The 16,415-nt window shown below is 38.1% G+C and overlaps 1 protein-coding gene across 1 annotated transcript in view; it reads left to right on the top strand.

Moving 5' to 3' along the window:
• Slc25a13 (solute carrier family 25 member 13) overlaps nucleotides 1–16,415 on the top strand; it is a 178,651-nt gene that overhangs the window by 31,535 nt on the left and 130,701 nt on the right. The window contains exon 3 of the mRNA XM_048340063.1: nucleotides 8,322–8,464. Coding sequence (XP_048196020.1) covers nucleotides 8,322–8,464 — 143 coding nt within the window. The remainder of the gene's footprint in view (nucleotides 1–8,321; nucleotides 8,465–16,415) is intronic.

Raw genomic sequence — 16,415 nt, 5'->3', positions numbered from 1 at the left:
GCAGGTACCACAACTTCTCTCCCTGGTGTCTCCCGCTCCTTCTACTACTGTATGGTAGTGGACAGTGAATGATTAATACAATAGAAGTCCACCTAGGGTCTCAAACTCTGAAGTACCTGTGTTATTCTACTGAAATCAATGTACTCAAAAAAGAAAAGACCACTTTCGTGCAGAAAATGACAACAAAATATGTGGACATTTCTGAACATTCTAAAAAGGTAGCTGTACTGAATGGAAAAAGGTATCAAAATTTTATATGACAAACTGTGCTGAATGGATGTAGAAAGTTGTTATTTCTTCAGGCTTCATTTTCCTTCCCTACATTTAAGTGTATTAGCCAGTCATTGGTGGTTCACACCTATGCTCCTAGCTACTCAGAAGGCTGAGATCCAGAAGATTACTGATCAAAGCCAGCCCAGGCAAAAAAATCGGTGAGACTCCATCTCCTAAGTAATAAAAAAAAAATTTGATCAGGAGGGGTGGGTCAAGTAGTGAAGCACCAGCCAAGCAAGTGTGAAGAAGCCCTGAATTCAAACCTCAGTACTGCCAAAGTTGGGGCCGGGGTGCAGGTTGTATATTAAATAAAAATTGAGGGCTTGGGGATGTTGATTTATGATAGACTGTTTGCATAGAGTATAGGAGACTCTGAATTCAGCTTTCTTCCTTGTCAAAAAAGTTGACACTCTTTAGAGGATTTGAACATTGATAGGATATTGGATATTCAGGATTGAAATTAATTGATTTCAGGCTGGTATGCTTTTTTGTGGACAATGGTTTTCTGATTTTGAGAAATACATAGTTTGTTCTGTTTAGAGGTAAACAATAAAGCATTTACAGATGAGATTATGATATCTGCGATTTCCTTTAAGTAATCCAGTGTTAGTGGGATAAGGTAAATAAATGTGAAACTTTTAGAAAATGGAAAATAAAACATTAGTTTTATTACACTATCCTTTCTACTTAGTGTGTGGTTGAACATGTTTATAATAAAGTTAGAAAACTAGCAACAATTCAATGAGATAATTTCCAAGAAAGTGTTCAGTATCACATATTTAGAAAATACTTGAAATTAGTTAATTCCAATACTGGAAAGAAAATGATTAAATATAGAAATCATTTTCAGAGGAGGAGGAAATGACAGATTTATAAGGAGATTTGGGTTCTATGTAAAAAAGGATTCCTATAAAATTGCTTCCAGACTAGAAATGCCAATAAAGAATTACAGGCTCATGTCTATGCTACTCATGAGGCTGAGATCTGAGGATTCTGGTTCCTAGCCATCCCAAGCAGGAAAGTCCATGAGACTATCTTCAACTAACCAGTAAAAAGCTGGAAGTGAAGCTGTGGCTCAGGTAGTATAGTACTGAGCTTGAGGAAAAAAGCTAAGGGGAACAGTACATGGGCCCTGAGTTCAAACCCCAATATTGGTATCCCTCCCCCCAAATGGAGATCTTAAGATCCCTTTGGTTCCCATTGGAACCTTTTCCCTTTGGAAAAGGATACTTGATAAAAGTCCAGAAAACAGAAATACAGTTATTTCGATTCTAACTATTGTCTGGCCTACCATGGTAGGGATGAAGTGTATGAAGGACCCACAGAAATTTTAGTATTTATGAGTTTAAGGTGTGTTAATGCTGTGAGGGGCTAATGATGGAATTCTGAGAGACATTTGCAGTGGTTGCCAAGGAGGTTAGAGAAATAGATAAAAATTCACCTTCTTGGGGCATTGAAGTTAAAAAAGTCACAATCATTTCTTGAACTAAGGTTTTGTTACTTCAGTTTTCTTACGTCCTTCTGACAGAATAGAAAAAACAACTTAGCAGCAGGATCTTAGTAGATGGTGTGGCTTTGGTGCTCATTGGACTGTTAACATGATCTGTTTGAGACTGGTGGAGCCTGTATCCAGCTTTAGAAGCCTGTGACATCAGAAAGACTTTATTAAGAATTAGTCTGGAATGACATGTCTTTGCCAGCTGCAAAATCCGTTCCCATTGCCAGGCAAGTTTATACTGGGGACCAAGCCTGCTTAGCCAACATAGACCCATGGAAGATGGGATTCCCACTGTAGAGCTTTGGACAGGCCACCTGTAGGGTTTCTGTGTACATGGGCCCAAGGTTGCACAGAGCCTTGGTAATGCATGGGAAACTCTGTGACTTGTGAGTGAGACATGGATCTGAGGAGATGGGTGGGGGAGGGGATACCTGAAGAAAACAGCATCCGTAGAAGGGATTGTGGATTTGGCAAAGGTTATGGTGACCTCACTAGGCTAGGATAGCATGGGCCCAACACAAATCCACCTTGGCTTAACATGAGGAGGATTTCTTGTTTACTGTCTACTTCAGTCAGTGTTGTGGTTAAAAGGAAAAGGGGGAATGAGGCGCCATGGAGGCTGCTAGGCTGGTTGTTTTAGTTAAACCTGGATCAGCAGTCAGCAGGATGCTGCTTTTCTGCATGTGCAGTTTTCAGTTTGATTCCTAATAAAAACTCTTTGTGAAATACCCCAGTTATCTCTCTGTTAAACTAGCTAGAGACAGTCCTGTAGCTTGTAGGGGAAAATGTTTTTTGTCCTTTAAACTAGATGCACAGGGACTGGTTAGGATTGGCAGCTCTGGCCATCAGACAGCCATGGAACTGAGCAGGTGAGGAAAGAGAGGTCCTGGAGGACTGGAAGGAATACATTTCTTTTTTTTTTTTCTTTTTGAGAATTGTTGAACTCAGTTTTACCCTTTGAAGTGGCTTACAAAAGGTTGAGTATAGCTGGGAATGTGGCCTAGTGGTAGAGTGCTTGCCTCCTATACATGAAGCCCTGGGTTCAATTCCTCAGCACCACATAAGACAGAAAAAGCCAGAAGTGGTGCTATGGCTCAAGTGGTAGAGTGCTAGCCTTGAACAAAAAGAAGCCAGGGATAGTGCTCAGGCCCTGAGTTCAAGCCCCAGGACTGGCAAAAAAAAAAAAAAAAAAGCCAAACCCCAAAATCCCAAAACAAAAAATGTTGAGTATGGTGTTAAACATTGAGCATATAAAGATGATAGGTCTCCTGACCTTAAATGTTTCATTGTATGTTGGTGTAAGAAATTAAAAAGTCATGGTATGTTTGATAAACATTATATATAGCATTAGTTTACAGGAAAATGTGAGAATGTCTGTCTGTCTCTCTTTTCTATCTGTCTATCTGTCCATCCATCCTTACACAGAGTCATTAAAGATATGGAGCAGTTTGATCTCTGCTTACAGATGAATAGGTGTTTATCAGATGGAAAAGACAGAGTAGGACATGGGGGCAAAGGAAAACTTTTCCAGGCAAAGAAAAGAGCAAGCTTGTCAAAGTGGGCCAGTTGTGTGGAGGGAATAGCCAGTAACTTGGGTGGCCTGGAGCATAGGGGTCTTGGGTAGTGGTTGACAGGAGGGGGTGGAACGTGGTGTAGTAGGGGAGGAACATTTGAGTTTACTTTGTAGGCTGTTCTTGTGAGAAGTTGCAGGTGAAGATTTATCTGAATGTGGAAGTTCAAGTGTAGGTTGTCAGTTCCATTTCTGGTCAGTGCCTGACAGTACATTTTGTTTACCTAATGATTTCAATGCTGCTTCATGTTAATTTTAACAGGCGTGTATTGAGTCTTTATAGTTGAAAAAACCATGAGATTTGCAAGTACACACCAAGAATAGACTCTAAGAATGCATAAAGGGTCCACTTGTATGGTTATGGCAGTGTTTATGGGAAACAAATGGGGAGTATTTGCCATTGTGGGCAGCAACAGTCTGGCAAAGAGTTGTGTTTAAATAAATACGTAGAGATTGAATAACAATCTTTCAGCCTGAAGAGGCCTTTTATCTCCCAAACCTAGCTCTGAGTCTTCTCTCCACATGGTCCTCTTCTCTCCCACCATGCAGAGAATTTTCATAGTCCCTTAAACTATCTCTACTAGATTATCCTTTCAGTCCTAAGACATTTCCCAATGTGGTGAAGACAAGAACTGTTAGTCTATCCCAGCATTCTTGTTTTTGTTTTTGTTTTTTTGGGCTTGGACTCAGGACCTGAGCACTGTCTCTGGCATCTTTTTGCTCAAGGCTAGCACTCTGCCACTTGAGCCACAGCGCCACTTTTGGCCATTTTCTATATATGTGGTGCTGGGGAATCGAACCCAGGGCTTCAAGTATACACGGTAAGCACTCTTGCCAGTAGGCCATATTCCCAGCCTTATCCCAGCATTCTTGCATGGATAATTAGACAGCCTCCAAATATTCATTGTCTCTGGTAAACCATTGCCAGATAATAAGAATTGGTACTGAGGATGGAGCCTGCTTGTCAAGGGTTTTGCTTGTGATTGTATGAAAGCTCCAAGGAGACAGAACATTATTGGGGAAAAACTGTGAACACTCTGGATGAATAGAGTTCAGTACTGCACTATAGATGCTTTGTTCATTTTTGCAATAATACTGTCTAACTTCTTCCAGCTTCATGCTGATATTCAACAAATCTAAATTTTTACTTTATCACTTAAGCACATTAACTTTTACATTATTTTGGGATTGCCATTTGCTTTTTTGGAGGCAAATTTTCACAAAATTAAAGAGAAACCATACAGGGATTTAAACACAATTGATAATGATAAAGGACTCACTGAGAACTTCTTATTAACTGAGCTGCATAAAGCATGTGCCAGAATTTAAATGTTTAGTTTTGATTTTTTTCTGTTTCTATCATTATTATTATTTTGGGCAGTACAAATATTTGAACTTAGTGCTTCACACTTTGCTTTCTTACAATGCTGACGCTCCGCCACTTGAGCAACCTCAGCTTTTTTCTGGTTAACTGGAGATGGAGTCTGACAGAATTTTCTGCCCCAGCTTGGAACTATAATCCTCTCGATCTCAGCCTCTAATTGCTAGAATTCAAGAAATGAGCCATATATTTATTGGTTTGTTTATTTTTTACTTTTTTTTTTTGTCAGTCATGGGGCTTGAACTCAGGGTCTGGGCACTGTCTTTGAGCTCTTTTGCTCAAAGCTAGCACTCTATCATTTTGAGTCACATCTCCACTTTGGTTTTCTGGTGGTTAATTGGAGATAAGAGTCTCATAGACTTTCCTGCATGGGCTGCCTTTGAACCATAATCCTCAGCTCTCAGTCTCCTGAGTAGCTAGGATTGCTGGCATGAGCCACTAGTGCCCAGCAGAAAGAGTCATTTATTATGAGCTTATTTATAAGTTGGTCAGATCATGTGTAATAAACCTGCAATGAGGCCTGGGTAGCTATGTGAGAAAAACATTATCCTAAAGATAAAGGAAGAAAGAATGATTTAGTTTGCAATCCTGGCAAAACCAGTAATGGGAAAGACCAAAGTTGGAGAATCTGTAACTCTAACCACACACAAAAATAAAGGGCTGATGTACTAACAAAGAACTAAAGGTAAAAGATAGACCTACTTTATACAACCAAAGAGAATCTGTGTATGACTATTTAGTTAGTATTGAGATGCAGAAAGACTTTATTTATGCATAGAAAGCATAAAAAATAATAGAAGAAATTGCAAAGGAAAAATTCTGTGGACTCAATTATATAAAAGTATCAACCTGGAAAAATATTTGAGCAAATATGATAGACAAAGGAAGGGAAGGGTCATGTTCTTACACTGTTGGTGGGGTGTAAATTGGTACAATCTTTTCTGGAGAGCAGTGTGATAATAAGTACCAAGAGCCTTAAAGTTCCTCTCCTTTGACTCAACGATTTCTTTTTCAGGAATCTAGCATTTGAAAATTGCCAGGAATTTGGACAAATGTTATATATAAAAATGGCTATCTTAGGTTTGGCTACAAGAATTTGAAAATGGATATAATCTAAATGTCTGCTGGTAGGAGAAATTGTGATTTTAATATATATTCATCATTACCATAAGGAAACACAGATATAACTAAATAATGAGATTACTGAAATTAGCATTGATATAGTTTTTATTTGAATGTTTTGCTTCATTTAGGAAAATCAAAATATTTTCATTCTTCTACATATTCTCTAAAACCACGTTATGTGATAACTGTAGAATGGTGGGATTGCTGGGCCATCTTTCACTATGCTGTGAAGCATTAATTGATATCATCAACCTCCAAGAGATTGCAGGGCCAGGATTGGTAGCTGGTACTGTGAAACCCTTGATTGCATTCTTAATCCCTGGTATTAGAGAAAATTTATATAGCCCTAGTAAGGGTATAGAGCATTGCTAAGTAGATCACATAGTTATGTCATTTGTTTCAAGCATCAACCTAATGGAGCTGGTAATACTTTTAGATATATTTTACAGATGAAAAGTCAGTGGACCAGAAAACTTGGGTAACTTGCCCAAAGTCATTCATGTGGTAAGAGGCACAGCTCAGACCTAAGGGACTCTTGCTAAGTGTTTATATTGAAATTCAAATGCAAGTGTTGTGTTGTGTGTGTGTGTGTATGTGTGCATATGTGTACGTGCGCCCCTGTCTGTGTCTGTGTGTGTATGCATGTTTGTGTGTCCTGTCTGGTTCTGGGGTTTGAACCCTGGGCTTTTTACTCTTACTCTGGCCTTTTTGCTCAAAGCTGGTGCTCTACTACTTGACCCACAGCTCTACTTATAGCTTTTGCTGGTTAATTCGAAGTAAAAGTCTCACAGATTTTTTTTACCCAGGCTTGTTTCAAGTCCAGATCTTCAGATCCTAGTGTGAGTCACCAGCTTCTGGCTGTAAGTGACTTTTGAAAAGAATTTTGAATGGCATTAACTCTGGGATTACAGAGGAAGAGAATTGGTGTCCTGGTACCTCACCAGTGTGGTTCTTGTCACCCAGAAGCCCTGTTCTTGAAGCTGGTCTTTCCTTTCTTAATGTAATCAATTTTAGAATCAGCATTAGGAACTCCTCTATGCTTTATAAGGACAAAACAGTTTTTAGTATTTCCTACAGACCCTGGGATACCATGGATTGAGACTTGTCCTGCTTCCTCTTATCCAAGCTGGAATGTGCCCCACTGAAGGCATGAGGATGCTATGAGCAGTCATCACATGCCAAATAAATCATACTGTACGTCTCTGTGTAATGCTCTCTAGTGAAGAGGACATTAACTAGGGCAGCAGTTAATATCTGATTCCATAAAATCCTGCAAGATGTCAAATGGAGCAAACTATGCTTTGTAGCACTGCTTATCTCCTTTTTTTCATAGCTTGTATATCTCCCAGACTTTCATTAAAGGTAAATGTAGCCACATGAAAGTTTTCATGAGTTATTTGAGAGTTCAATGATTCATTAATTGGGCAGCATCTAATTGCAAGTAGTTCAGAGCTCCATAAAGAACACTGATGGAGGCCTAGACTGGTGGTTTATACTTACAGTTCCAGCTACTCAGGAGGTAGAGATAGAAGAATCTCTGTTGGAAGCAGGTCTAAACAAAAGCTTGAGTCCCTACCTGAGAAACAAACAAATAAAACAAAAGGACTATTGTAGGTGTGGGCTCAAGTTGTAGAGCACTTGCCTAGAAAGGACGCAATTCTGAGGTTTCTAATATTGTCAGGGGACAGGAGACTGTGTGTTTGAGGCAACACCTTTATTATATTTTCAGTTTATGTTCCTTTTTACTGTTTACTATATTGAATTGGGTTTCGGATTGCTTATATAGGAACCCAAAGTACTGGAGCCATCTCACTTCATCCTACGGCATCCGAGTTAATTTTATGAAAATACTTCCTAACTACTTTGCTTTTGTCATACATGGAGATGAATACCCACAGTCCCAGCATTTGTGAGGCTCAGGTAGAAGGATGAAGTATTCCAGACTAGCCTGGGCTATATATAACAAGTTCAAGGCCGTCCTATGCTACATGGCAAGACTGTGTCTCAAAGAAAGAGACAGAGGGGTGGGATGGGGGTAGGAAAGGAAAAGCTGTATGTCTTTACTAACAAACAAGAGATAGTTTTTCTACATTTCTGTAAACCAGATTTCTGCTTAAGCATTTCATATTTGGGCTAGATATCTCTGTTATAAGAAGTATCCAGTATATGCCAGTAGCATCCTTTACCAGCGAGTTAATAGCAATGAAAATTATTATGTGACATTTGCAAATATCCCCTGTGGGACATTACCTACAGTTGAGAGCCATTGATAAGTATAAGACTTGACAAGCTCTCTGTGTTTTTGTTTTTCCTTGAAGTGATGGGAGCTAGCTGCTATTATGAAGAATGCATTGTCATAACTGATATTTTATCCTTTGTATGTTTTTATCTATTTTACATATTGATCCCATGGTTATATACTTTTGAAAAACAAATATATAACATAATATTTCTACCATTTTTTTATTTAACAGTATGCAAGCATTGAAAGAAATGGTGAATTTTTTATGTCTCCCAATGACTTCGTTACTCGATATTTGAATATTTTTGGAGAAAGCCAGCCTAACCCAAAGACTGTGGAACTTTTAAGTGGTGTGGTGGATCAGACCAAAGATGGGTATGTTTGCTTTTTATTACCTATTTAAGTTTTTAAAATTCAAAATAGGTTTATTCTGCTTAGTGATTTTATTAAATATATACCTTCCCATCTCCTCATAGCATTTTTCTGTACCCATTGCTAATGAGACATTATTTTATTTATTTTGAAATTTATTATTATTATAAAGGTGATACACAAAAGGGTTACAGTTATATATAGTGTCTAGCGAGTATCACTGCTACATTTGTGCCTCCTCCCTTACTCTCCCAAACACAGATAAACGAACAAACAAGACCAAAAGCAAAGCAAAGAAAAGCAGCAACAACAAGAACAAGAACCTCTTGTTTCCATTTCCTGGAGTTCATTTTGACAAATATTATTTTATATGATCAGGTGTACATAGCTATTGTGTCTTTGTAATCCTCTCCTAAGACTATCCTCCTTTGGTCTCACTGTGTGTGAATGCCTAGAGGTGAGACATTAGTTTGGAAATAAGATCTATAGCATATAGTCAATGATCATTTCATAGTTGGTGATTCCATTTTTTCTTTTTTTAACTAAGGTCCTTGTGTTTCACAAAACTAATGATGTCAGGGAGGTCATGTGAAGGTATATAAGAGTACTGGAAATAGTTGTATTTCCAAAACAAGTGTTGGTAAACCATTTGGTGTAAACCAACTACACAACTCTTCCAGGGAGAGGGGAATGGGGAGGGAGAAGGGGAGGAAATAAGAGAGGAGGTAACAAGTAGATCAAGAAATGTACTCACTGCCTTTCATATGTAACCCTTCTGTATCACACTTTGACAATAAAGAAAAAAAAAACCCAGTGTTGGTATTTTTCAAGGCAGTTGTAAAATTGTGAGTATACCTAAACATAGATCTATGGATGTAACTTATCAACAATCTTTTGCCTTGTACAAATCACCTGTAAAATTGTACAAAAAATTAAATGATGCAAGAAAAGCATTCAGTAGTAGATGGAAGAGAGTGACCCTACTATTTACAGTTAAAACTAAGCACAATGAAATGTTTTGTATTTTCTCCTCCTGTTGATCTTCTCTAACTCCTGGAACTTACAAATCTTGCCTTATTTGGAAGAAGGATCTTAAAAAATGAGAGTATGAATTTTGAGATGGAGGACAGTTCTGTATTATCCATCACAAGTGACTTTGTAAGATAGAGGAAGGAGGAGATGCGACACAAACACGGAGTAGGATGAGGCATTGTGCCCACAGACAGAGATTGCAGCCATGTGTCCATAAGCCAAGGAATACCAGCAGGAGCCTGGAGAAGCAAAGATTTTTTTTCTCCATATTCTTCAGAGGATGTCTCCAGCTTTGTTGATACCTTGGCTTAGGACTTTTGATTCCTAGGACTGACCCAGAATGCTGTGTTAAGACACTCAATTTGTGGTCACTTATTTATTTTGAGTTGACAAATAAAAATATTGAGTATATTATGGTATATAACAAGATCTGTTAAAATCAGTATCCATTGCGAAATGGCATAAATCAACCTAATTAAGGTATCCATTACCACAATACTGTTTTTGCGTGTGTGTCGAGAACATTTAAAATCTGTTTACAGATTTTAAGTGTGCAATACATTTCTATTAACTGTGGTCACTATGTTGCACAAAATTGATCTTATTCTGTTTAATTTTTTATGTTGTAGCAACATCATCCCAATAACCCTTCCTCCTCACACCATTCCTTTTAACCACCATTCTCTGCTTACAACATTTTTCTTTTCTTTCTGAGGAACTGGATAGTCTATAATTGTGAAAACTTTTCTTTGGTCAAAGACAGTTTGATCCAGAAACAACAACAACAACAAAAGCCTTATTCCAGGGTTGGATTTTGGCCAATCTAGACATTCCCTAGGCTGTAAACCATCTTCACAAGACAAAGCCCTTTCTAAAAACTTCATCTACACGCAGATTTCAGCTGAATTCTGGGAAGGAAAGTTAAATGTCTGTATACTGCATGAACTCAAGGTCTCAACATTTCCAGTTTGTTGGCCAAGGGATCCTGTTTTCTGGAGAGCTCTTGTTTCTGCTTTAATGATTCATAAGGTGGTGACTTGGTCAGCCTTTCATGCTGGAACCTTCTTGTTGAGCACTATCCAGCAGTCATTCAGCAGCTGTTTGAGAGCATGGTCTCTGTGCTTGCACACATAAAAATATGGCAAGTGGAAAAAGCCCAGTATTTTTCTCTGTTGGAGCTTTTAATTTAGTGGAACAAGCAGAGCAGGTGTTAAAACAAAGAGCCATAAGTAAATATGACTTGATGTAATGAAGAGATGATCCACATAGTCCAGATGGACTTATCTCTAAGTTCCATCATCTGGATACCCACTTTCTCAGCTAGTGCTTGAACTCAGGGCATGATCGCTGTCTTTTAGCTTTTTCCATTCAAGGTAGATGCTCTACCACAGAGTCACAGCCCTATTTCAGGCTTTTTGGTGGTTAATTAAGGAGAGATAAGTCTCCTATTGAGTTGGCTTGGAACCCCTGTCCTCACGCCTCAGCCTCCTGAGCAGCTAGGATTACAAGCATGACTCAGTGGTGCTCTGCAGTCACTAAGGTCTTTAGACCTTAGAGAGAGACAGAGAGAGATCTGGAAAGAGACAATAGAAGTAACAAGAGGCTGTATGATCACAGAGAGACACAAGAGAAAATAAAATAGGGGTTCATTTAACTGAGAGGTCAGGAAAAAATACTCATTAGCAACACTTGAGTTGTAGGATTTCAGGACAGGGTGCAGAGGACAGAATATTACTGGAAGAGGGAACAATAAGTGCTGGTTACATTCTGAAGAACAGAGGCTGTTAAGGCTGCAGAATAGAAAGGCAGGGCCTAGTGGTGAGAGTGAACCATATAGGAACTGATAAAGATTAGTAGTGTTTATCTACAAGTAGTGGACAGGTATCAAAGGTTAATTGGAATCAGAGGATAGGCATGACTTGCCAGTATGATAACATAGTCTTTGTCCCCGAAGGTTTCTCATGGCCCACACACTCACACAAGCTCTCTACTTACTGGATTTGCCTGTCTTATGACACTGGTTTTCATGTAAAGTGGGATGGATCTCTGTGTGACTATCTAAGTATAACTTTTATGCATTGTCTACAAAACTTAATAAATTTTGTGTAGATCCCTTTGGACTTTGCAATCATGTTTCTGTTGTTCTTGATTATAAACGTTTCCTAGCAGAGGGTAGGTACTGAGGCTAACCACCTGTTTTCACTAGTGTCTACCCTTCAACCTGGGAAGACTAAATGGGGATTAGAATTAGCAGGAGGTATGTGTCAGGGGTCACTGAGTGGCCCCTGAAGCATGTAATTGGCTTGCTAGGATACTGTATAAATTGACTACATTACAGTTGTCCGGTAGTGTCCAGTGGCCCCACAGGATCCTATAGTTACCAAAATCTGACCATACTCAAATCCCATACATAAAATGCTCTAGTGTTTGAATATAGCCTATGTATGTCTTCCACGGATGTTTTCTTTTCTTTTTTTTTTCTTTTCTTTTTATTTATTTATTTATTTGCCAGTTCTAGGCTTGGACTTGGGGCCTGAGCACTGTCCCTGGCTTTTTTTTTTTTTTCTCTCAAGGCTAGCACTCTGCCACTTGAGTCACAGTGCCTCTTCTGGCCGTTTTCTATATATGTGGTGCTGGGGAATCGAACCCAGGGCTTCATATATATGAGGCAAGCACTCTTGCCACTATGCCATATTCCCAGCCCATCTCTGTTTTACTTGTATCATCCAACATGAATCATGTCAGTGCTCTGTAAACAGGTTTTTGTACTGTAATGTTTAGGGAGTAATAACAAAAATGCAGATTTTTTTTTGCAACATTTGCCATCTGTGGTAGATGGACTGTATATAGAATTGAGACTCATGCATACTAAAGGCCAGCTGTCTATACTTTCCATTTCAGCTGTGGAACCCATCTTTGGTGCACAGTGAGTACTAACCTTGGCTTTTTTTGAAAGAGGGAATATCACACCCCTGATCTGTGGGACTGACAGGTCCACTTTCCTACTTTGTCAGCTTTTCCTTTGTTGACTCCAAATGAGTGATATAATCAGTAACCACAAATAGCCCTGTCTGTTCAGAATGCAGAGAATCAGTCCTGGAACAATTCCTATTTTGATGCCTGAGGAATAAAGGTGTCAAGAAAAGACAAGATAAAAGAATTCTGGGGTTTTACAATGGGTGACCTGTACACATAAAATTAAATTTCTGCTTTTTCTGTGTTAGTCTTTTCTCCTTCTGAGAAGGGGAGAAAGAAAACAACAACAACAACAACAAAACAATGCTGTAGCCATTTAAATGCTTTACAAGGTGAAGGAGGATATAATAATGTTGATGATAAAAACCATCTTTATATACCTGTTTTCACTTTGTGAGGCTGTAGTGAAGAAATCCAGGCCGTGGCCACACGCTGGGAGTTAATGAGGTTTACAATTGGCAATGCTTAAAGAGTATTAGGGTAATGTATTTAAACATCAGCAGTTCACAGCCTGAAATGCTCATCATTTGTCAAGTACAATCACAAATCAATAATAGGAGATCTCTCAGTTTGCTAACAAGGAAAAGTTTCTACACTGTTAAGGTGGACAGAAATGCCTTACACCTGAAGTTCAAAAACTTATAGAATTAAGCAAAGGCATCTCTTTAATTAAAAAGGAAAAAAAAACCCTCTATAATAATCAACAGCAGTCACCTGAGAAGCTTAAATGTTCTTCATATTCATCAGACTCCCAAATTAATCTACCAAAACAAAAAGCCTCATTAACAGCTCTCATTGAATCAGTGCTATTTTCTTTTTCTTTCTCTCAAGATGTCTGATTAACCCCCTTTCTTTTTGCATTACTCACTTCGTGTTAATATTTGATGTCTGAAATCATGGGTGGGTGGGTGGGGGTTGTGTGTAATGTGGTGGCTAGACACTGTCTACAAGGAGTAAATTAAAAAGAATTTTTAAAAAGATTGGTATTATGTTGCTCATGCATTAGAAAATCTTTAGGAATGTCAGATGCCTGGGTTTTATTTTTCTTTTTAATTCCAGAAAGGGTTGATTAATGACTAGGTACTGATTTCACATCTCATTCATATGTACCTATCTCCTTCCTCCCCATTGCCCTCCTATTTTGTCACCCTAAGCCCTCTTTTGGAGAGTTTGCTGAAAAGAAAGGTAAGAAATGGGGGCACAGAAGTAGGGGAAAGAGAGGTGAAGGGTCTTTGTAGGTGGAGAGGTAACATTACACATGCTGATGGGTGAAATTGGGTAGAAATTGTCAGAAACTGATAACGTAAGGAAGGGAAAGGAAAGCATTCTGTTATGCTGTCTAGGAGACTGGTCTCTTGTAATAATGTATATCGTTCTTCATCCAGAAATGCTTTCTTCAAAGTGTCTTCATTGGACTCTTGGAAGTTGGTAAGACCTTTTCTGGAGCTCAGAAGGTCATATGTGTTTACATAAAGTGCTAAAGTTCCATCTACTTTTCTTCCTTGTGGGTATTTGAACTGAGCTTTCTAAAAGCACCACTAGGTGTTAGTGTTTTTAGAATTCATGCTGACACCTAACCCCCACAGGCATGATATCAAGAGATGAATCACCACTGGGGAGGTGATTAGGTCATTTGGACTCTCCCCTCCAGGGTAGCCTTAGTGCCCTTTTGAAAGAGAATTGAGGAAGCCTGTTCACCCCATCCACCATATGAGAACACATACAAGGTGTCTTCTACTACCAGGAGCTAAATCTGCTAGCACCTCCATCTTGGATTTCTCAGCTTTCAGAACTGTGAGCAAGAAATTTCTGTTGCCTAAGATCTTTTATTACAGCAGCTTGAATGGATTAATACAGATGCCAACCTAGATAATATGAGTAGTATAGTAGCATTCTTAAACACACATTAATAGTAATTATTTTTCTATTTCTGTTCCAGAATATTCTTGAAGAAGCAACATAAGTTATTGATTTTCATTGAATTTTACCTTTTAGTATGCATTATTTTTACATTGACTAAATGGGAAGTACTTAGTAATAAGTAAGGGGAACTTTTCCTTACTGTAGTATAATGGTTTTCTGAGAAAAAGCATTTGAGTAGTTTTCATTTACTAGATGAACTAGTCTTTTACTACACGGGGTTCTGCTTTTACTTTAAAGAATTAAAATTTTCACATGGCAGCTTCCCAATACTTAGATTGTTCTTATGTCATTGCTGATGATATCAATGTATGTGTCTTTATTATGTGGTATAAAGAGAGGTCCATTCCACACAACTTAGGAAAACAGTATTTTCCAGTTGGCCAGTACATTATGTAATAGAATCATTTATGGGTTTAAAAAAATCTATTCAAGATGTATAACAACCTGAATTTTAAAGTAGCAGAGTAGGATAATTTTCAGCTTCCACATTGCAACTAATTTTTAGGATATTATTTCTTATTGGGATTTAGAATCAAAGAAAATTGTCATCAATTAGGTAAAAAGGCCATTAAAATACTCCTTACTTTTCAAACTATGAGTCTATATGAGACTGAAATCTTTTATGTTCTTTGACTAAAACAACATATTAGAGCAGATTGTGTGCGACTGTGGTCCATTAAGTAAAATAATTATAGATTACAAAAGTGCTCTTTTCACTAAATTTTTGTTTTTAAAATAGTTGCTTTTCGTAGAGGTGTTTAATATTGCCAAGTAGTAGCTTTCTTATTCATTTGTAATGAATTCATTTTTTGAAAATTTGGTTTACTTTCTAATATAACAAATAACAAGTAAAAATAATTGTGTTAGATATAACAAGCAAAAGCTCTTTGAAAACTTTAGTAATTCTTAAACATTAAAGAAATCCTAAGACTCAAAGTTTAGCAGATAGAAGCTAGAAAAATGGAAAGAAAGGTAGAGATTAGGGTAGAGGTATAGTGTTAAAAGTGGTGGTGGGGTTGAAGGAAAAGTTTACTTTTGATTTCCTTGATTTTCCTCCACTCCCAAGAAATAGATGAGAGGGTGTTGCAGTTTGAGTTGTGGCAATATGTGGTAAGAGAATAATATTCTGTCATTTAGAAGTGTGTGCTGGGGCCATGGGTGATGAATGGTCAGGGTTCTAGACTGGAGCCCAATCCCCATCTTCAGAGTTTGTTATAATAAAGTTGAAAGTAAGATCTAGGCCACTCCAACTATGTACTTTAAGTTCGCTACTCAGGTCCAGAGATGGAGTGAAAGGGTTAGACATAACCAGGGTGAGGTATTGGCTGTTGAGTAGTCCTCGTGGGGATTAAGTGGGGGGTATTTTAAAAGGTTAACCTAGGAGTCCGACTGCTGGTGGAGGCCGCCATCCACAGGATGGAGGGAAGAATGCAATTCATCCTGGTGGATTCCAGATACAGAGCTCTTCATAGAAATGCGAGGAGGTTGCGGGAATGTTTGTTGTACTACTTTTTAAAAGTGTTTAAAACAAAAATACTTTGTGGATAGGAGCTCTGTTGACATTCCTTCTTAGGTGGAAGACCATAAGAATCATTAAGTAAGGAATCATTATTGAGCCTTTATCGAGTTCCAGATCGGGTGCTAGAAATCTTCACCCATTTTCTTATTTAATCTTCAAATGAATCCTTGAAATGTATTTTTGAGCCCTCTTACAGAGAAGGAAGTACAGAATCAGTAAGGTTAAATGATTTGCTTAGTTTTATAGTGAGTGATATTAGTAGAATTTGGACCCACTTCTTCTTGGTTTGTGCCCAGTCTGCTTTGCCACAAAGCTTTCATTTCAAAAAGGACATTTAAAATTAAGCTTTATGTAAGAAGCATGCCTATGTCTTTTCCCAGAAATTTAGTGGTTGAACTTTGATTCTTTTTTTAAAGTGTTCTCTGTATCATTCCAGTTTTACTATATGTGATGCTGAAGATTCTTGTCCCCTAGACTCATCATTTAGCTCCTATTTGGCCTATA

Source organism: Perognathus longimembris, chromosome 2, assembly GCF_023159225.1.
Source record: "Perognathus longimembris pacificus isolate PPM17 chromosome 2, ASM2315922v1, whole genome shotgun sequence".
In the NCBI taxonomy this organism is placed as follows: Eukaryota; Metazoa; Chordata; class Mammalia; order Rodentia; family Heteromyidae; genus Perognathus; species Perognathus longimembris.
The sequence above is the reverse complement of the archived record's forward strand: the minus strand, read 5'-3'. Positions and strand labels throughout refer to the sequence as shown.